This window comes from Dreissena polymorpha, chromosome 12, assembly GCF_020536995.1.
Source record: "Dreissena polymorpha isolate Duluth1 chromosome 12, UMN_Dpol_1.0, whole genome shotgun sequence".
NCBI lineage: Eukaryota > Metazoa > Mollusca > Bivalvia > Myida > Dreissenidae > Dreissena > Dreissena polymorpha.
Genome location: NC_068366.1, coordinates 47,102,184 through 47,124,898, shown reverse-complemented (window position 1 = coordinate 47,124,898; position 22,715 = coordinate 47,102,184). Strand labels below are relative to the sequence as shown.

At 34.9% G+C, this 22,715-nt stretch overlaps 3 protein-coding genes across 5 annotated transcripts in view; 1 reads left to right on the top strand and 2 right to left on the bottom strand.

Annotated features, from left to right (window-relative positions):
• The window catches only part of LOC127852322 (V-type proton ATPase subunit E-like), a 31,359-nt gene extending 15,557 nt beyond the window's left edge, over nucleotides 1-15,802 (top strand). Inside the window, exons 4-8 of the mRNA XM_052386254.1 lie at nucleotides 7,417-7,483; nucleotides 9,220-9,309; nucleotides 12,589-12,657; nucleotides 13,196-13,296; nucleotides 13,629-15,802. Of these exons, the coding sequence (XP_052242214.1) occupies nucleotides 7,417-7,483; nucleotides 9,220-9,309; nucleotides 12,589-12,657; nucleotides 13,196-13,296; nucleotides 13,629-13,779 (478 nt within the window). The 3' untranslated portion in view covers nucleotides 13,780-15,802. The remainder of the gene's footprint in view (nucleotides 1-7,416; nucleotides 7,484-9,219; nucleotides 9,310-12,588; nucleotides 12,658-13,195; nucleotides 13,297-13,628) is intronic.
• LOC127852321 (uncharacterized) lies at nucleotides 249-5,403 on the bottom strand. The gene is made up of 5 exons (XM_052386253.1): nucleotides 5,182-5,403; nucleotides 4,672-4,709; nucleotides 4,329-4,418; nucleotides 4,077-4,184; nucleotides 249-3,681 (listed from the first exon to the last, which is right to left on the bottom strand). The coding sequence occupies exons 1-5, from the start codon at nucleotides 5,213-5,215 to the stop codon at nucleotides 3,196-3,198; spliced, it is 756 nt and encodes a 251-aa protein (XP_052242213.1). The 5' UTR covers nucleotides 5,216-5,403; the 3' UTR covers nucleotides 249-3,195.
• Nucleotides 15,803-17,836: 2,034 nt separating the features above from the next.
• Nucleotides 17,837-21,953, bottom strand: LOC127852323 (adenosine 5'-monophosphoramidase HINT1-like). 3 transcript variants are annotated; one of them, XM_052386256.1, is made up of 6 exons: nucleotides 21,844-21,953; nucleotides 20,415-20,547; nucleotides 19,880-20,008; nucleotides 19,431-19,535; nucleotides 19,098-19,170; nucleotides 17,837-18,747 (listed from the first exon to the last, which is right to left on the bottom strand). In XM_052386256.1, the coding sequence occupies exons 2-6, from the start codon at nucleotides 20,526-20,528 to the stop codon at nucleotides 18,656-18,658; spliced, it is 513 nt and encodes a 170-aa protein (XP_052242216.1). In that variant the 5' UTR covers nucleotides 20,529-20,547; nucleotides 21,844-21,953; the 3' UTR covers nucleotides 17,837-18,655. The 3 variants fall into 3 exon arrangements, with proteins under 3 accessions (XP_052242216.1, XP_052242217.1, XP_052242218.1); XM_052386257.1 differs by lacking the exon at nucleotides 21,844-21,953 and adding an exon at nucleotides 21,743-21,834; XM_052386258.1 differs by lacking the exon at nucleotides 21,844-21,953 and adding an exon at nucleotides 21,743-21,826 and having other exon boundaries at nucleotides 20,415-20,583.
• Between the last annotated feature and the right edge of the window lie 762 nt (nucleotides 21,954-22,715).

The following is a 22,715-nucleotide window of genomic DNA, read 5'->3' as shown; positions in this document are numbered from 1 at the left end:
TGTTTGTAAAGAATGCATTCAAAAGGTTGAGGCTATACCATCATGCAGCCAAGTTCATGGTGTTAAAATTAAACAAACAGCTGATAGTAATTCAGAAAAAGTGGTCTTTGACAATATAGATAGCGTTTTAGATCTGATAAAAACAGATATTGCTCGGCTATACAGAGATAACGAAAAATGTAGCATTTCCAATTTGCTGTCGTATAATGCAGAAATGTGGTTAGACGATAGGAAAATTATGTGGTTTTAATAGTTGTTCAGAGCAAGCTGATAGTCTTCAAATTGCCAAGGTCATTGAAATCATATATAGCTGTAGGAACAAAAATATTGTTCTACCTCTGTCATTTCAAGAAAATCTACTCACGTTTGCTATATCTAGGAACAAACAACTTGTTAACTACAATTCAAAAGTGTCTCCAGCTGGATGTGACAAAACCATAGCACGATGGATTCTTCAACAGGCATCATCACCCATCTCCTTTCCAGAAGGGCTTGTACGATGTGTTTTTGATAATGAACAGGTTGTTGGAAAATCATACAAAATCAAAGCAGACAGTAAAATTCCAATAAGTGTTGTTACAAGTCACATGTACATTGTTCTTGATGAAAACAGTACACTGCAAAGTAATGAAAATCTTGCACCAAACAAGTGGTTGTTTGAAAAACCAAGTGGTGTTCAAAAAGAGTCTTTTTTGACAAATGACCTTGAGTTATACAAGGACAAATTCAGACAGGCAAGGAATGACTTAATAAGTCATAGGCTTACACAAAATGAAGGTAACTTGGATGAAGTAAGTAGTTTTATACTTGAGAAAGAGCAAAGTGTATCCGAAAAGATATGTATTGAATGCGGAGGAGAAAATGAAAAAAATAGTAGAAAGTGCACTAATTGTGGGGGGTTGCTAGCATCAGGGACTGTAAATTTCGAAAAATACAAACACTCTTTTAACCCATATTACCATTTCAGACACGAAGAGATAAATGAAAATGCATTTGCGGTAAAAACTGGTGAGCCAGATCTTCTCAATCCCTCAAGTTTTGAAAACATTTCACAAATCTTATACAACTTGGGTGCTAGGTCTGGCATTATGGGGAATGGAGACAGAAAATGGCTGTTTTTAGAATGTGATGGGGGGATTTATTCTATTGTTGAAAAACTATTGTTCAATGTATTTTCTTGCTCCAGATGCAATGAAGCATTTTATGGCATGGTAGCTTTTGCAGACCATACATGCAGCATTTTATATAACTCTCTTCCAAATTCTCGTGAGTTTGGCTGGGTCATTCCAATGCCAGGTCTTTTACACATAGAAATAAATGCATGTAAAGCATTTTTTGAACTGAATTGGGAAGTGTTTCTAGAAAATGTATGTTTTGAATTAGGTTTTAAAACACCAAAAGCACTTGAATGTGCAAAAAAATGTACTGACCATCATAAAACATTCAAAATTCTTGAAATATTGTACATTGCTCTAGTTGATGAGCTGCTATTTCCGTTCATGTTACACTGTAGGGAAAGAAACATTGATCACACGGTAGAAAACTACTGGTTGTGGAGCAGTGAACATGTAAGAAATCCTTGTTACATATATTGTCAACAGATTGCTTTCACATTTTTGCATTCTATTATGGTTTTTAGAGTAGGATGTAGAAAAGCCAACACAAATCTCATACTAGCTGGGCGACAGAGAATGTCTCTGTTATTTTATTGCAGACACCATCCTCGCTATCAGCGCATTATGGCAATGAATGCGTATATTGAGAACATGATGCCTTTATCATTGAAAGAGATAATGTTCAATTCATTCACTTTGAGTCGAAAAAACAATGTAGGTCATTACCAAGGTGGTGATGCTTGTCTGGAAGAAATTAATAAAGAAGCCAAATGTTGGGTTTCTCCTGTTGGTGTCCCTACGGAGGATGAATGGGTTAAGGTTTTTAGGAACCTAGATGCCTTGAGTACAATAAAAAATAATTTACTTTGTCCAAATTCAGAAACAACCTTTAAAAGCAACGATGAAACCACCATTGACATGGCCGAGGTTATCCCTGTTCGTGCCTTGTTCAGAGAATATCTGGCACAACCAACAGTTGAGGTCCCACACATTAGCATGTGTGGAAACAAGCTATTATCCACACACCTCAGTAACATAACAGCAGAAGCAGAGGAAATGAGATCACAGTATCACAACTGTTTCTTGTCTGGGGAACAGACCAAACTGCCAGTGGTTTACGTTACAGAAGAGGAAGCCAAAAACTCCATGCAGGTGGAAAACCTCTCTAAGGAAAATATTCGTAAAAAAATATTTATGTTGCTCGAAAAAATGCCTGACAATAAAAAAAAGTTAATGGAAGAGGTGTTCAACAAAACAGTGAAACTGAAAACTAAAACGGATTACATAGTATTTTATTATACAGTTCTGGAAGACACTGCTGCTCTCGACTAGTTTTAGACTTGAAGAAGTGACACTTTCACTTTGATGTAATGTTTACTTTGAAGCATTATATTAGTTTCGGTGTTTTACATGTTGACAAGAAACATTAGTTAAGTGCAGAGGACTAATTGTGTTGTGCAACAGATGAGTAACAAAGGGTATTCGCCTTTATGATTGTAGTTTTACATTTGTATAAACCTGCATAATGTTAAAATACACAGACACAGAAAAATGTTATATGTAATCTTTTTATTGCAATTCCTTTTTGATATAACATTAGGATAATAACAAAGAAAGTAATAAAAATACAGTGATTTCTTAGCTTAAGCAATTAATTCTCTGTCAATCATGTTAAAACAAAAATAAATTTTGCAACATTTCTATAAAAATCTTACATCATAAATCATTTAAAGAAAAATTGTCATGTTCATAAATATGGAGTTCATTGTCTGTTACATTTGTTTTAATTTTGGGTAAGAATAATAATTTAACTAACAAAATAACTGATTTAAATAAATAAATCCTCAATAGACAACAAGTACTGGTTCTACCCCGGAAACAGACTTAAGAGTGTCTCAATAAGCCTTAGGCTAAAAATGCAATTGTGCTAAAATAAATAGGTTAAAACTAACTAAATAAATAAATTTAAAACTTAATTAATAAATTGATAAATAATTGATTAATTAACAAAGAAACACAAATTACAACAAGAATCTGGCTGATTTAACTACAGCACAGATGAGCTGGGTTTTTTATTCCATCAAGGATGTTTGTTATGGAACTTAATTTCTGGGATGCTTTTTCTTGATGGAATAAAAACCCCAGCACATCTGGCATGACCCCAAAACCCACACCCCTCCTCCTCACATCCCAGCCATTGTCCCTGTAACTTGTGAGCCTTTTTAAAGGCTCTATCCTTTGGAGAGTTAAAAATTATACTACAAACAGAGCACTTGTTGGTGACTTTGCTCTGACCATTGGACACAATTGAACTTGAGCGTTTTTTTCCAGGCAAATTGTTTATTTGCAATAGCTGACTATCCGGCCTCGTCATGAGTGCAGGCCTTGCCCTCTTTGGGGACCCAACACTTTTGGACTTCGAGGGTGTTTCCTCGGCAGTCTGGCCTGCTTGCAACCCAACGGTGCGAGATGTGCGCATGGGATGAGTTCCTGAAATGATTCTCCCTGATTCAGAGATCACTTCCCAGCGCACACTCGCACCACACTTTGTGTGCAGAAGCATGGCCTATAAAGTAATAAACATCTGTTGTAAACCAGTTAAAGTAGCTGGAATGAATAACATTTTGATTAACATCCCCACTGTGGGAGTGTTCTTTAACTCTCCCCCAAAGACACCAAGTACTGGTTGTTGGCCCAGGAAACTGACTCGAGAGCGTTTTAAATAAGCCTGAGGCTTTCAATGCAATCGAGCTAAAATAAATAGGTTTAAACTAAAACTAAGAACATTTGAGATATTAGTTTATGAGTTTATTTTGGATGTTTACTAATCTATTTAAAAGTATAATTAAATTGAAGACAATTACTACCATTATAATGAGTAATTACAACATTAAATATTCCTGTTGAGAATCCCAGACATTTCACATTATTCCTGTAAGATATTTCTTTTTTTTTGCTAACCTGTTTCTTGAAAGTCTTCATCCTTTTTGAAAAAGATTTTTGTCTGGCAAGCTTGTCCGATATCCTGTCTTCGGATATAGCCCCTTGGTGATGCCTTGGACTGGTCACCTGTTTTAAATGATATTTTTTCATGTTTTTTTTTGTTAAAATCAAGAAATATTAAAATATAGCACTTCAATGTTGGGGTACTTCTTGGTCACATATTTTAACATTATTAAGAGATAATTTTTTGGATAATTTATTAGTTATTACCTGTTCTTCAATTATCACAGCCTGTGGTGAGATTTCTCCAGTAATAACCTCTGACCCAATGTCTATGAGGTCCAGGGATTTTGGATCAAGCTGCCAATTAAAAAAAACTTAATGAACTAAATTAATTTATATAATTATGCATTAATTGTGAAGTAACTGTTCACTTGTGATCAATTTACTTAATATTATAAATGTATTAATTTTTTGAATACTTAATTTAACATAACAATGTTAATCACTAAACAATTTATAAAAAAATATTTGCTTAATTGGATTTTAATTGGCTGTGATGTAGATTCCTAGACATATTAACTATCAGAGTTACATAACAAGACAAAATTACTTCAGTAGCATATTGGTGATCTGCAACACCAACATCATCTGAAAATATAAAAAATATCATGGTTCTGGTGGTTTTCTGCTTTTACTGGTGGCATTGGAGTTGGTGACTGTCTTGCCTTTGATCACTGATAACAATGCTAGTGGTAATGATGATGATAATGATGTTATGATGATGATGATAATGATGATTATAATGATGTTGGCGATGATGAAGGTGAGAGAAAGCATCAATTCTTAAAAATTTCAAAAGCTCAAGAAAATCTTTGTTTGACAACGTTAATTCTCCCGATAGGGAGAATTTACCGATTACCCCAAAGTGGTTCGTAAAATATTTACACCGTCCCTACCTCAGAACATGGCGGCGGTTTCAAACCGAGCGAAGACGCTCCTTTTTTATCATTATACACACATGAGTAGGATGTACGAAGGGTGTTCATATTTTATTTTGTACGGAACCATATTGAAGTAAAACTGGAACATAATTTGAACAAAAAAGCCGCGATGGATTTACCATGAACCGCGTGAAAGATGTTCTCGGATGTCATGGCTGCCGATGGCAAAAAGTTTGGTACCGCGAAAAGGTCGAATTACGTGCGCAGGTACCGTATATTATATGTACCATCAAAATGGACTATTTTACACTCCTTTTCGGGATAATTTCTCCCGATCGAGTGACAAAAAAATGGGACTTAAATGAGCCCAAATCGCCTTGTCCGGAGAAAGTCTCCCGATCGGGCGAAATTCTCCGTACTTGGGAATGTCTCTAGACTGTTGACATAAACTGGAATATCTTGCCTTCTTGGTGAGTTTTTGCAATAACTGAGTTTTTGCCATAATTTCATGAAATATACTTAATGAACCATGGGATTATGGTTCTACGACCTTTTAAGTCTCCTGTACAATTATTTTCAGGAAACTTCTTCACAGGTCAAATATCATATCTCACTGAGACATATTTTTACTGATCCAAACATGTGCCACTTCATGTCTGGCCATTAATAACTTTTAGTTATCTCTACAGAAGAACGTTTTTCTGTTAGAGTTTCAATCCTTGTTACTTGTGCAAGGATAATTAATTCCATCAGAACTGTATAAAGGTTATATGGAAATTCTTTTTTTACTGGGTAATTGAGAGCATAGTTATTACCTTAATCACTCTGCTAGATACATAGAGGTTTTTCTCATCTTTTTCTTGATGATAAGAAATTTGTTCTTTTCTTCATCAAAGGATAGAGATTATGCTTTCGTATACCTTGTTTTGTGTAAGTCATCGCAACTCTGTGCTGCCTTACCTATTTTGGAACTGATCCAAACTATGGAACGTCAACACTATGTTTTTCGTTCCTTTACCTTCTTAAGCGGTTTTGACTTGTGTAACATGTTGGGATGCTTAATGAGCTCCCTATGAACCTTTTTCATCAGGCTTATTAACAGTTCCAATATAATTTTAAGACGGTTTTCCTTCTTATTATGGCTTTTACCATACGGAGAAGTGAAATTCATGCTTTTTCTGTTGAATACGACCAATTCCAGTTGGATCTATTGTCATTTTCACTTTGTTGTGTCAGCCAGGATTCCTTGCTTAATATCAAGTCCTCTATATGGCTTCTACCTTCAAGTTTCCAAGTTTTCTTAAACTGGTAGTCATGAAGATGAGGATAAACTTCTTTGGGCAATCAGGGCTTTGAAGTTCTATCTCAGCAGTGTTAGTCAGAAGTCCATTCGAGGTTCTCAAAGACACTCTTCATTTCCCCAAAAAAGGGGGGGGGAGATGTGTCTGCGGCTTCTATTTCTCGGGGTTAGACCTCGACTAAGGAAAGTTAATCTTATCCTATCTAAGGATTCATTCCTTTTTAGGATCTGACCGCATGAATTAAGAGCTCTGTCTGTTTTGTGGGCATATATTAATCACACCCCACTTTTTGACGTGCTCTAAGCTGTTTACTGGAGGAATCCGACCACCTTGTCATCTTTTTATCTTCGTTTTCTGAAGTGCCAACAATACAATTTGTATACGTTTGGGCTTGTTGTGGTTTCACTAACGGTAGTGTCTTCTTTACGACATAGACATATTACTCTGTCCGAGAAGTCATAATTAATACCGTTTTAACGAAGATTACTTGATATCATTAGCTGATAACCCTGTTTATGGGTTCTACTGTGTTGGGAAAATATATACGAACCTTCCCACCGCAGCTGCAAAATCAGCATGCGATAACAGGTCAGTATTTATGACATTAAAACAAAAAATTTTAAATAAAATTCATTTTAATTATTAAATACTTACCTGTTATCGGTAAGTCCCACCTCCCACCCCGCTATTCGATTAATATTTTTGTATATATATTGAAAGAATATTGAGGGTTGGTTACCGATTTTTGGCTAGGTTGCATTGCACTATGTTTAACCTGGCCTGTATTACGGTATTGAGGTGGCGGATTCCCAGTTAAAATTCCGGATGAGTTATTTCCCCTTGGAAAGTATAAGCATACGATAACAGGTAAGTATTTAATAATTAAAATGAATTTTATTTAAAAAAAATTGTTTTACAACATCTTAAATAGCTGATTTATTGTTAATTTGTTCTTGCTTGTGGGGAATGTATTAAACTTGAGTTTGTTTCCTGTGTAGAACTAGTACTTTCTGTCTAAAGAAAACATTTACATGTAGCACATCTTATCACTACGATAGCATAGTCTGCTTGAAGTCCAAAGCACATTGTTCTAATATTTTCTCTGTTTTCCAGCCAAAACTCCAACCTGCTCAATCAAGCAAGACTACGGGTTCTCAAGGCTAGAGAAGACCATCTCAAGGTAAGTAACTTGATTATCTATACATACACTGCTGTGTGTTCAGGTTTTAGATTTCCTTTATTCAAGCAGATAAAGCATGGGATATAATATTTATGAAATCATAATTTTTAGCTCACCTGTCACAAAGTGACATGGTGAGCTTATGTGACCGTGTGATGTCCGGCGTCTGTATGTGCGTGCGTGCATGCGTGTGTGCGTCCCTCAACAATTTGCTTGTGTAGACAGTAGAGGTCACAGTTTTCATTCAATCTTTATGAAATTTGGTCAGAATTTTTATCTTGATAAAAACTGGGTTGGGATTGTATTTGGGTCATCTGGTGTCAAAAACTAGGTCACTAGGTCAAAAACTAGGTAACTAGGTCAAATAATAGAAAAACCTTGTATAGACAGTAGAGGTCGCAGTTTTCATCCAATCTTTATGAAATTTGGTCAGAATGTTTATCTTGATGAAATCTGGGTTGGGAGAGTATTTGGGTCATCTTGGGTCAAAAACTAGGTCACTAGGTCAAATAATAGAAAAACCTTGTGTAGACAATAGAAGTCACAGTTTTCATTCAATCTTCATGAATTTTGGTCCGAATGTTTGTCTTGAAGAAATCTGGGTTGGGATTGTATTTGGGTCATCTGAGGTCGAAAACTAGGTCACTAGGTCAAATAATAGAAAATCCTTGTGTAGGCAATAGAGGTCACAGTTTTCATCCAATGTTTATAAAATTTTATCAGAATGTTTATCTTGGTGAAATCTGGGTTGGGATTGTATTTGGGTCACCTGGGGTCAAAAACTAGGTCAATAGGTCAAATAATAGAAAAACCTTGTGTAGACAATAGAGGTCACAGTTTTCATCCAATGTTTATCTTGATGAAATCTGGGTTGGGATTGTATTTGGTTAGTCAGGTGAGCGATTCAGGACCATCATGGCCCTCTTGTTTATTAAAGGCAGGTGTTAATATTTTTTTAAAGGTAAGAGGTGGGAATTGCCGTGCATGCTTCAGATTTCTTAGGTTTCCGAAGGTGTATATGAACATGTTATTGTCCCCTACCGGTTTCACCGGTGGGGACTTATGGTTTGCGCTCCGTCTGTCAGTCTGTCTGTCCGTCACAGTTTTCTTGATCCTGCGATAACTTAAAGTTCTTCATATTTTTTCATGAACCTTGAAACATGGATAGATGGCAATATGGAGATTATGCACGTCATTTCATGTTGTTCCTACGTCAAGAATTCTGGTTGCTATGGCAACAAATAGACTAGAAATACTGCTGAAAATGGTGGTTTTCTGGATCCTGCGATACTTTTAAAAGTTCTTCATATTTTTTCATGAAACTTGAAACATGGATAGATGTCAATATGGACATTATCACATCATTTCATTTTGTTCGTACGTCAAAAATTCTGGTTGCTTTGGCAACAAATATAAAAAAATCTGACAATAGTGGAATTTCTGACAGTGGTGGAGCCGGTAGGGGACATTAATTGCTTGGCAATAGTCTTGTTTGTTACATATTCCAAAAACAAGGAGCCAGGTTCTGGGAAAACTGTGATTAATGAATTAACGTAAAGTGTCATCACATATTGGCTGTGCAGTGGGCACAAGCTCATCAGTTATGACACTTTCCACCTACACTAGATTTTTGTTTAAAAGAGACTTTGTTATATAAACAAAATTGCATGAAAGCCTTAAGTGTTTTCCAAGATGAGCCTGTGCATTATTAGGCTCAAATATTCTATGCATTTCAGGCTCTGATTGAGGAAGCCAAAAAGCAGCTGAGCAAGGTCACTGTAGACAGGGCAAAGTACAAGAAAATATTGGAAGGACTTATAGCTCAGGTATCATTTGAAATATTCCAATCCAATCTCTATTCAGCCATTGTTGAAGAAACACTTCAAATAGTATTTGTTTATTGATGAATTGTGTGTATGCTATGAGTGCCTGTATTATTATAATGTTTCAAGATGGACATGAACAGCAATGAAGTGGAGATATTTTGCACATGGAATTCTGTGACTTTAGCTTTTATTTTGTTTTCTTTTATGACATTATAGAGAATAAACTCACTTATGCCTTAATGAATTCCTTAGTCTCCTAATGAAACATCTTGCCATTATTATCAGCAGATGTAAATGTTAGTTAATATTTCAATAATCAAAGTGGTTTCTTATAGACAGAAACACACAGTTCTGGGAAAAACAACAGGAACTGTCTGGCTAGTTCATTTGGTAGAGATCTGGACTTTACTCCCTATCCACATAAAAATGTACCGCTTGTTAATGAAATAATGTTTTATTGAGGATTTTTTTGCTTTAAACTGGTGACTAAGCTTGCCCAGGTTGGATTGTAAGCGGTGTATCGTAACTGACAAATATAATGTGACACAAATTATGCTTGAACAAGTCCTTAAACTCAATCTTTGAGCCATGCTCTTGAAAAACTGGGCTTAATGCATTTGCGTCAAGTGTTATCCCAATCTAATATTAGCCTGTGCAGTCCACTCAGGCTTATCAGAGACGACACTTTCTGCTTTCATTGTATTTTTAGCTCACCTGAGCGATAGCTCGGGGTGAGCTATTGTGATCACTCACCGTCCGGCATCCGTCCGTCCGTCCGTCTGTCTGTCTGTCTGTCTGTTTGTCTGTAAACAATTTGTAAACATCTTCTTCTACTAAACCATTGAGCCAATTTCAACTAAATTTCATGTGGAGCATCCCTAGGTCATGGGACAAAAGAATTGTTAAAAAAAAATTGATCACATAACCAAGATGGCCGCCATGACCATATATGGTAAAAACCTTAAAAAATCTTCTTGTCAGAAACCGCTCATCAGATTTTCAAAAAATTTCACAGGGATGACCTTTGAAGGCTCCCCTAAAAAAGTTGTTCAAAGAAATTTGATTCGTCAAAAAACATGGCCGCAGGAGCTCGTTGAACTTTGCATGTTTATTCGTTTTTGCCTATTTTGTGAAAACTTTCAAAAATCTTCCACATTTTTTGTCCGATCCTTTCCAAATTTGCACAGTGTCTTTATATCAATGAGGACACGAACCCTACAAAAAATGAGCATTATTGGTCCATGAAGTTCAGAATTACCTCCCCTTGAATTGAGAAAATGGTGTTTATGCAATAAAGTCCAAATTTTTCATCCAATTCTTTCCAAACTTGTAAGGATTTAGCATGGTTCAAACAAGGGAAACAACTACGGTTTATGCATGTTCTTTTTATTACAGATTTGCCTCCCTTTAATTCATTCAAAATCTCATTTTACAACAGAGATGCCAAATCTGACCTGTTAATGAGCCCCATATTTACTGCCAGTGCTAGGTTACTACTACTACTACTTCTGCTACTACTACTACTACTACTACTACTACTACTACTACTACTACTACTTCTACTACTACTACCACTACTACTACTACTACTACTACTACTACTACTACTACTACTACTACTACTACTACTACTACTACTACTAGACTACTACTACTAGTACTACTACTACTACCACCACCACCACCACCACCACCACCACCACCATTACTACTTCTACTACTACTGCCACTACTACTACTACTTTTACCACTACTACTACTACTACTACTACTACTACTACTACTACTACTACTACTACTACTACCACTACTACTACTACTACTACTTCTACTACTACTACTACTACTACTACTACTTCTACTACTACTACTTCTACTACTACTACTACTTCTACTACTACTACCACTACTACTACTACTACTACTACTACTACTACTACTACTACTACTACTACTACTACTTCTACTACTACTACTAGTACTACTACTACTACCACCACCACCACCACCACCATTACTACTTCTACTACTACTGCCACTACTACTACTACTTTTACCACTACTACTACTACTACTACTACTACCACTACTACTACTACTACTTCTACTACTACTACTACTACTACTACTACTTCTACTAATACTACTACTACTACTTCTACTACTTCTACTACTACTACTACAACTACTATTACTACTACTACTACTACTACTACTACTACTACTACTACTACTACACCACCACCACCACCACCACCACCACCATTCACAGTGACAAAAAACGTATTCACACAATGGCTGCTACTACAACTTATAGCCCATATAGGGGGGCATGCATGTTTTACAAACAGCCCTTGTTTCTATGGGATTTTAACCACAACTGTTCATGTTTATCTCCGACACATATTTTTAGGTCACCTGTCATGAAGTGACACGGTGAGCTTATGTGATCGTGTGATGTCCGGCGTCCGTTGTGCGTGTGTCCGTGCGTCCGTCCGTCAACAATTTGTTTGTGTAGACAGTAGAGGTCACAGTTTGCATCCAATCTTGATGAAATTTGGTCAAAATGTTTGTCTTGATGAAATCCGGTTTGGGATTGTATTTGGGTCATCTGGGGTCAAAAACAAGGTCACTAGGTCAAATAATAGAACAACCTTCTGTAGACAATAGAGGTCACAGTTTTCATCCAATCTTTATGAAATTTGGTCAGAATGTTTATCTTGATGAAATCTGGGTTGGGATTTTATTTGGGTCATCTGGGGTCAAAAACTAGATCACTAGGTCAAATAATAGAAAAACCTTGTGTAGACATTAGAGATCACAGTTTTCATCCAACCTTTATGAAATTTGGTCAGAATTCTTGATGAAATCTGGGTGGGATTGTATTTGGGTCATCTGGGGTAAAAATCTAGGTCAAATAAATAGAAAAACCTTGTGTTGACAATAGAGGTCACAGTTTTCATCCAATATTTATGAACTGTGGTCAGAATGTTTATCTTGATGAAATCTGGATTGGGATTGTATTTGGGTCATCTAGAGTCAGGAACTAGGTCACTAGGTCAAATCATAGAAAAACATTGTGTAGACAATAGAGGTCATAGTTTTCATCTGATCTTAATGAGTCAGGTGAGCGATTCAGGGCCATTATGGGCCTCTTGTTTGTTTAAGGGTAGTCTCTTTGTTGCAAAATTACCAGCTTTTCCCCGATTAAGGAAGACCCTTAACGCACTTGTTTTAATCCTGGTTCTCCTAAAACTCAAACCAATTTTTCGTTTTAAGGGCCTATTCCAGCTCTTGGAGACAGATGTGTTATTGAGATGCAGGCAGACAGACCAGGATATTGTCAGGGTAGGTCACCATGCAAGGTCACTAATCTCTGCTTTATCTGGAACAATACCTTGTACTGATTGATAAATTATATACAAAGAGCATGATCTTGCTCTTTAAATTAATTTTTCACAAATGTTCAATGTCCAACAAATACAAACCCTAATGCACTGGGGCTACCAAAAATTAAACGCGTAGGCTTGCCGAACTATTGTTGTAAATCATTATTATTTATATCGTGATATAATGACAGATATTTCTCTAATGAATGATCCTTAGACGTGACAATCTATTTAAAACAAATCAATCAATTATCCAATTAATGATTTGTATCAGTCATTTATGGAAATCTCTCTTTCAAATGACAATTAAGGTGTTTCATGGTCATCCAATTAAAACGATTAATACATGTAGTTGGTATGCTATTAAAAAAGTTATCAACACTCTTCATTTTCATCAGATGGTGCGTGGTCAATTGCAGCATGTTTGTAAAAGTCGAAGTCATTTCAAATGGTGTATTTTGTGCAAGTGTTATTTCCAAGTGTGTTTGTCGCTATAGGAGGTTATCCCGGCAGCTATTGATGCCTATAGGAAGGCCACAGAGGGAAAGAGGGAGGTAAAGCTGCTAGTGGACACAGAGAACTACCTGCCTAATGAAGTGTATGTGCACATTCCAAGTTTAAAAAATACTTTGTAGCAAAACATGAAAAAAATAGCTTCAACAATTATTGTTTCCATAGACTAAAATAAAATAAAGTGCCTATTCAAATATTGCCATTTCCACCTGTGCTGATAAAACGGATTCACTATAAGTAGTAATTAGAGTTAACCGTGTTACATTACCAAAATTAAGGTTTAACTGTCTATTAACTTTCTTGTGAACTTTTACATATCTGTATAATAATTCTTGATAATGCAGGAAAATAATAAGTTAAAATCTCAGTGCCAGCATAGGCATCAATGACTACTCCTGACACATGTGTGTTCTGCAGGTCTGGTGGTGTGGTGCTGGTGTCCCAGAGCGGCAAGTTTGTGGTGGAGAACACGCTGGAGAGCCGTCTCAACTTGATGAGCCAGCAGATGATCCCCGACCTCAGAACCACGCTCTTCGGACGCAACCCTAACAGGAAGTTCACGGATTAATGCTGCCAATCATTAGGGAATTCTTTTGTCTACTTTCCATGTCTGGTTGCTCAAAACTTTATGACCTGTTAAAATAAGGGAAGTTAATTTTTGGTTCAAGCTATTTAAGTGACTTTTTATACCCTTAAATATAAGTGTAAATTTTTGACAAATGTGTATTCTCAAATTATGCATATGTTTCATAATTACATTACTTTTGAATAAATTATATTTGGGACTGAAGTTAACACACTGTTACCTTAATTGGCTGTTCAAGTTTTGAGCATCCGGGCTTATTCATTTGTTATGGCATGTGTAGTGAAGAAAATATAGGAATATAAAAACTTCCATTTTCACAATTCCATGTTATTTGTATTAAATTATAGATGAAGAGTATGGCTGTACACTAGATATTTGATTACTGTATATATTATAGCTATTGGGACGTGCATTGTATTTTGTTACTTTTATAACAAATCAATGAAGTGGTGATTGTATTTTCGTATATGGCAAGATAATCTGATAATGTTTTAATAATGCTTAAAGAATTCAACGATTTCAAGCTTCTTTAAGCCTTCGTCCTAATCAACTGTTAGAGGCATTATAATGAGTTTGTACAAGAATGAAATACCAGTTGATGAACATGAGCTGTATGCAGTGGAAATGCTTGACGAGAATAAAAAGGAATATTGTTATCAACTTTTGTTTTTGTCTATTCTATTATTAATATTAATTGTGATCATTGTTAATGAAACTCTAAAGCTATAAGTAACAGGTTTACATTAACTAGGCTGACCATTTTTTAAATGTTAAAATTAGTATGATGTGAAAAACATTCCTGAGTGCAGGCAGTACTACTGCAGTACTACTGGCATAAGTGTATGTGATAGTAGGTTTACTACATGTGAACATGAATTGATACACAAACACACACATTGTATGTAAGCTGCTTATAACAGGGTACTTGCATAAATAGTTTAACTGTATGTGTGAGCATCCTTTTGGTGTAAATGTCAGGTGAGATTGAAAAGTGTAACTAGTCCTTACCTAGTAGAGGCTTCTCAATACTTTGTATTTTCTTGAACAAAGTTGTTCTTGTGTTATTATGTACCAATTTGTGAGGGGATCATGAATTTGCATGGATTTTGAATTTGAGTGTTATTCATCATGATTGCACCACTACATTGAATAGAAAATAAAAATATGAATTGTCCATCTCTTGGGTATTTGTAAGTCAATTAAAAAACGGATACCACCCCCACCGCTTGATCTGAGGTTGTAGTCTTATAAATTTTAAGATTAAATATTATTGGCTTATATGATATGGTTATATGCTTCCTTTTTCTTACAGGGTTACAGGTTTTCACTATTTTAATATTTCTTTCATTGTAACTGCATGGTGCGGTATGTTGATGCACGGAGTGTATATTGATAGGAGATGAATCAAGTATTTGACCCTTACTGTAGTAAATTCAATCTTATGCAAAAACTATTCATCCGATTTTATTGGTTTATACGTTATCTTGTTGCTTATTAATTTCTCTTTCAAAAAATATAACTTTTATTATATTCCCGTTGTTATTAATGGATTTATAGCGAGTTAAACACAAGAAATACACATTTTAATCTAGAGTCCGTGTTTGATGTAATACATGCTTTCCTCGTCAGTTTGCTGTGATTAGAGATTGGCTCACATTATAGGAATACACACCAATAGTGAGTCTGCTTTCCTCATCAGTTTGCTGTGATTAGAGATTGGCTCACATGGTAGGAATTCACACCCATAGAGAGTCTGCCTCAAAGTTTGGTCCAAATAGTGGGCATGTTTTCAAATGTTATGTATACAATTATGTATGTTTGCTTGATGGCATTTTACATATAATTGTTAATTTACATTATATGAGCAGAAGAAATGTTGTAGTCACAAATCATTACTGTGTGTTAAGTGGTGCAGAAGGTAAATTTAAATGTGTTTTAATTTTCTATGTTTGTGTCAACATATTAGTAGGAATTTACTTTAAATGATAAACAAGATACAAAAGTTGCCTTTTGTTGTTATTTCTTTCAAACGTGCGTTGAACAACAGTTCATCGGATGCAAAGTTTTAATGATTGTTACTGTACTATTTTAAACACCATAGGTATAACTCTATTCTTCATATTGATGAAGTTACTGGCCTGTGTGCATTGTTCGCATGTGAACCACAATTTCAATTTTAATAAACAAAACATAATGTAACAAAAAATTTAAAAAATGATATCGAGTAGAGAAAACAAGAAGAATAACTTTAACATGTATGAACTTAAGTTTTCTACACAACCTTACTGTTTTGAGTACCAGGCCTAGATGAAAAAGAGAATATCTGGCTAAGGTCACTTACGTCATTAATTCATATACCTCATTTAAAGTCTGTGTTGTACAAAATAGTGTTCAATGTTTGATTAACATGCAATATTCAATGTCTTAATAGTGGCTTATTTTTGTGATCGCCTATTTCCCTGGCACTTTCGGTAGTCCAGTCTGCCATGTGTTGTCAGTCGTCATCATTTGCCTTGTGAACACATGATGCCACATGTATTGCCCAATCTTCTTGAAACTTGGTCAGAAAATATGTTTCAATTACATATATGTTACTGTCAATTATGGGTCACCTAGATTAAACAACTACCTAACTGCATACCTACCTAAAAAAAGAGGTCACTTGTGTGAGTACAAACCTGTCTGCCAATGTTTAAATAACATGGCAAAAATGTCAGTCATCATAAGACAATGTATTGCGTGTAACACCTGTCTGACTATATCTGAGGTCCAGGTCATGCTTAGAGGCCCATCAAATTACGGATAAAAAAGCTTGAAGATTCCTGTCTCAGCTGATCTGATATCAATGGATTTTCAGGTAAAATAACTCAAATATGAACCATAAGATCACAAAATGTGGCATGTGAAACCCGTCTTCCAACCTAGTGGTCAAGGTCACACTTAGACATCAGACTTCAACTTTGGTAATAAAACAACTGATACTTTTGTCATTTATCATGCAATTTTAAAAATTACCACAAATGACCACCCTAAGATGATGGTGTGTAACATCCTTCTGCTTACTTAAAAAGTCACGGACACATTAAGAGTGTAACATCCTTCTGCTTACTTAAAAAGTCAAGGTCACATTAAGAGATGATGTCAAATTTGGCATTTGAACAGCTCAAAAATGCATGTCACCTATAATGTTGTCATATATTGACAAGTAATTCAATAACTGGGCACAACTGTAAGCCCTATAAGAGTCTATATATTTGGAGTTTAGCATCATGTAAAGGTCCTGTACAAAGTTTGATTAAATTATGCACATGAGATCAAAACCTGCCGCCCTACAGTGGATCAGATGGTATGTTGAGACTCTAAAAGAAAAATGACTGTAAAATACTTCACTGAATTCACAAAGGTAAGAGGTTTGGTATTTGGTTTGTAAAATGATATGCATATAGTAATCATCTACCTAACATTTCAACATTGTCCTGCCCTGCTGATAATTTGGTTTCCATATAGTAATACATGATTGTGTACTATGTTTGTTCAGCTTAGGCCATTGGAGTCAAAATTGGTCTCACCCTTGGGGAAACTTGTTTCTCTTATATGTATATAATGAAAAAACAAGAGATGTGTTTGTGAAACACAATGCCCCCTACTGCGCTTTAAAGCCATATCTTTGACCTTGAAGGATGACCTTGACCTTTCACCACTCAAAATGTGCAGCTCCATGAGATACACATGCATGCCAAATATCAAGTTGCTATCTTCAATAGTGCAAAAGTTATGACCAAGGTTAAAGCTTTGGGACACACATATACAATGACAGACAGTCCAAAAACAATAAACCCCTGATCATTCGATCCAGAGGGCATAAAAACAATCTCACAAACCATAAAGCTGAGCCTAGATAATGGGCATTAAGTAACATGCATCCTGTACCATTTGGGTTCAAATTATGTCACTGTGACCAAAACTGAATATTTTAAACCACAGAGCCCACAGTTTTGGTACAAGAATTGTTATATCATAAAGAAGTCTACCCCTTGAGTTAACAAAATATTATACATTCTATATAATTAATGAGCAATTTCTCAAATACATGCATTAATTCATTAATTACCAATATAAATTCACAAATACCGGCAAGCCCACAACAACACAGATTTGTTGTGCAATAAATTCTTTTCAAGCATACAGAATGCTAAACAAGCACGAGAGGCACATGTTGTTTAAAAGCAAATCTTCACAGATTTTTTTTTTATATAAAACAATTAAAATGTATATTTAACCAAACATGACACACACAACAAATATATGTTAACTCCAAGAATGGTACTATACAACCACACAAGATGTCAAAGTTTATGGCTCTTCAATTTGTGTTTGATTTTGACAATTACAACAATCTGAGTCACAACCTGTTCAATGTACAAACAGGTTTTCTGACAACTGCTACTTTGGCAGAACATGTATTTTCTTGGTAATGAAACAAATTAAGTTTCTTAAAATTAAATATAAGTATTGTTTAACATAAATGCAATCAAAAGAATAAATTTGGCAGAATAAACCAACCAGTCGGTCCTCTGACAGGGCAAAACAGTGCTAATTCTTACTGAGGTTTATACTTGCACTCTTCTAAATACATGTATATCTATCGGGGTTCTGCCAATATTAAAAAGTTGATGATGGTTTAATGAATACCTTATAGCTGATACCTAAAGCAACACACATTAAAGCTGTGATGTATGTACACATTTTTCACATTTTATAGTCTGGAAGAACAACCTTTTTTTATTGCCTTGCAAATAAGTCTGATGACATTCAGTAATGACCACACTAATACGGTGCTGGTGAGTTGTCTGGATGGTTACCCCGGGGGCCAGGTCATCTGTCTTCCACCCATCACGTGAAGGTGCAAATGGTATACTGACTGTGAACCGTCTGGACCGTTGTTTATCACTGAATAATAAATTGCCAATCTTTATCCATAATCCATAAAAGTATAAGATCTATCATCTATATCTGTTGTCCCAACTTTATATCAATGTTGTTCTTTATTTTCGCTATAACATTAATAACATTATTATATTTGTGAAGAAAATCTGTTTTTCTGGACAACAGGTAAAAAAATAATCTGGCAAAGCATTACAATTACATTGAACCATAATCACAATAAAATGTGACGGCCAAAATTGTCCAAGTGTCTATCAAAACTTATTTTGAAATGATAAAAAATATATTCAAATGCATCTATTTCTACTTAACACCTGCATAACTAATATAACAAACAAGTTAGATAGTGCACTTGCCTATTCTGTACCCGTTCTCCAGTTTACGATCTTCTGCCACCTTCTTAGCAACCAGGAGTAGATGACCAAGCAACTGAAATAAACCCGTAATATTTTTCAGTTTATATGCTATCTATACTCTTTTATAACTATAAATTTAACTTCTAGATCCAGTTTTTTTCACATCTATCTTGGCTGCATTATCTTTTATGTATCTGTTCTTTTTGTACAATCTCTTGAACTAGTTTCATCGAAATACTGAAACTTAGTCGGCTCACTGTTTGATTTAATACAACCTCCAAGTCTATTATTGAATCCATCCGGTTAATTTGATTCTCATATAAATGCAGTTACATTCTGGTCTTCTAGCTGAGCAGCCCCTATTCCTGAGAGTGGTTTTCTAGGAATCACTAGGAAATGAACTGGTGCCTGTGGATTCACATCACTGAACGCAATACACTGAAGTAAAAAAATAAGTATTAGAAAATCACTTACATTTATGTAACTTTGTTCACATATTACATTTACCTATTGTTTAATTTTAATGACTGTTGACAATAGTAATGAAAATTAACCTACAATTATTTATATTATCAAATATTGTGGATGTTATAAAATTAAAAGTGGCTCCAAGAATTAGGCTGACTCAAACTAATGAACCATGGAAATATAAACTGGTTTTAATATTTTGTTCAAATTAATATTATTAAATACAGTTTGTATTAGAGTGGTCTGATTGTTTTGTTCAATATCAAGCACAAATAAAGCACCTTATTATCTTCATACAGTATATCAGCTGGTACCTTATCATCTTCATACAGTATATCAGCTGGTATCTGTTTCTCAATAATCTTAGTGAAGATGGTTGGTTTGCCATCAGGCCTGGCTTTCTGTGCTTTTGACACCTCATCCTGGTTACTGCTGCTATATCTCTGGAAAATAACCGCAGCCATAATTTGGATGATAACAACTGACTTCTGCATTATCATCCATATTCAATCATAAGTTTATTCTGATTAATATTAGCTTGTTTAATAATTAAGCTAACTTTCGAAAAACTGTGCACTTTAGTTGGATCAAAATTTGCTTAAATACTTGTCACTACTAGGAGATGAATGAATAGTGTCAGGCAGGAGAAACACAAAACAACTGTTTGGTTAAAAAATGCAGCAATAGTGATTGCAAGAAAGCAGGTCTTAACTATCTCAGCCATGAAGACTAAGGTATCTGAAGTTTGATTTACATTCTACAAATATCTTCACTGACTTGATATATTTATACCATCAGATGCAAGCAATTTGCAAAAGTCTTTATCTTCACTATGAGATTCATTAATACCTGAGCTGTTAACAATCTTGATGTGAGCCCAATTGCTGCAAGGTATTTCACAGTGGTTGGAAGGTCAAATCGACCCACTTGCCTGACCAATCTTCCAAGAATTATGCCAGCCATTTCAACGACCCAAGAGGTACTGGTTGATAGGAATATGCAAACTGATCAAAATGAACTGGAACCCGAAAGGACAATTTTCTAAATGCTTTCTTTTATTATCTTTAGTTTTCTTCTATTTATTTCCTAAATTTTAATTTTTACAAATCCATAACATGGCGGTTTGCAGGATCCACTCAGGATTGCAATCATGAAATATCCTGATCGTGATATAACTTGTCAGGTGATTCATGTATTTATACAAGCAGAAGCGTAGCTTGGCGATCTAAAAATTTGTTATTTACTATTAGTTGTTTCATTAATTGTTATTATATACCCATATGTCAAATTTTATTCTATCAAATAAGACATTATTAAATGTAAGTATATGCAAATGCATATAATTAAATTTATAGAATTTTGCTATTCATGTGACTTTCAGAAATTCTAGCTTTTAAATAAAAAGTTCTCATGTATTTTGTCATTTTTGTGTAAATCATTTGCCTTTATTAAAAGTATGCGAAAATTATGCTTCAAGCACAATGTTGAGTCATCCATGTGGAAAAGGTGGACTTTAAAAGCGAATTGCTGAATAAAAACTTAGTCTTTTATTTTTGCTGAAAAAATATGAAGTGCACTTTAAAAAAAACATGGCAAACTTTTTACGTAAGTAAATTAAAAACAAAGTGTTAATGAAACCGTTAATCTCACTGGCATCTTGTGAAGCACCTATTCACAATCAACCAATTATTAGTACCTAGTGTGTGATTTGATTGGTTTTCAGCAAAGCAAACAACACTTGCATCAGAGCTTGCAAGCCCTTGTAAAAATCTCAAGCGTTGAATAACCATGATCAGAAAAGCTAGCATCATGGCCATATTGATTTGGAAGGTAGGGCAGAGCGGTGCCCAGGCGCTATAACCACCTGGGAAAAAGCCAGACAACGTACTCCTTTTTGTGTATATAATAATTATATACATATACATACTATAATTTATGCCAGAAACAAACACAATTTAACACAATTGGCTAGCATGCATACTGTGACATACACCCCATTAATCTAAAGGTAAGTGATTGAATAGAGATTCATTTATCCGAAAAAGGAACTTATCCGAAGTTTGTTTACTGGCATAAACATTCCAACAAAACAGAATCACCCATTTTAGATGTATGAGCTATTAAACTTCATGTAGAATTTTTGAAAATAAACTAATTCTGAAGATCTATAAGCTTACTTAAAATGTCATGTTCAAAAAGAGACATGAAGTGATATGTCATAATTATTGTTGTTGTGGTTGTTGTTGAGTTTAGTTGTTGTTGTCAATAGGTAACATACCAGTAAACCCAGTTCCTATTTAGATTCTGTTATACATTGCCATTTTGCCAAGCATTTTTTTTGCCCTACAAAGTGGAAAGAAAGAATCATACACTGAACCGTAGGTGTTGAAGTTCGCTTATTCAAATAATTTTAACTGATTTTTGGATTTTGCTTCCATCTCTGAAAGTCTTAGTTCGACGAGTTTTTACAATTTTATTCTGGACCTTTTTTTAAATAAAATAGTCCCAACAATTGTGTATGCTGAACTTTATTACTTAGCTGATTTTAATCAAACTTACGGTTGAGTGACGCTTATGTGATTAAAAAGGAAGGATTTTTTTGGATACGAAACATTCGGTATAATTAGGGCTTTTTGTCCACAACAGAATATATACCGGTAGGTAAGTATTATCAGGCCTTTTCCGCCCTATGACACGGGTCCGAATTTCGGCCCCATTCCCAATGCAAATCCGGTTGTTTTTTTCCCAATTGAAAAAAAATCCCAATTTCCCCCAAATTTTTTTTTAAACCTTTATTTATATAAGTTAACCTGATCCAGTGTAGAAAATAGAACAATATTGCATATTTAAATTATTTGTTGCATTGAATTAGTTTTAAAAACAGTAAAATATGTTAAATTGATTATTTAAGACTTTCCTTATTTGCCCCAAAATCCGGCGTTTCGTGCGATTTTTTTCCCCTCAAAAAAGGCCAGGCCTTTTCCCCCAAATCAGATTTAAAAACCTGCACTTATCACACATGTTCATAATATTTTGTAAAATTTTAATAATATGTTATCAAAAAAGTCGTTATTTACCAGTTAACGGCTTCTTTGAAATATAAGAAACACTATTTACATGCGATTTTTTTCCCCCAATTGAGCCAGTTTT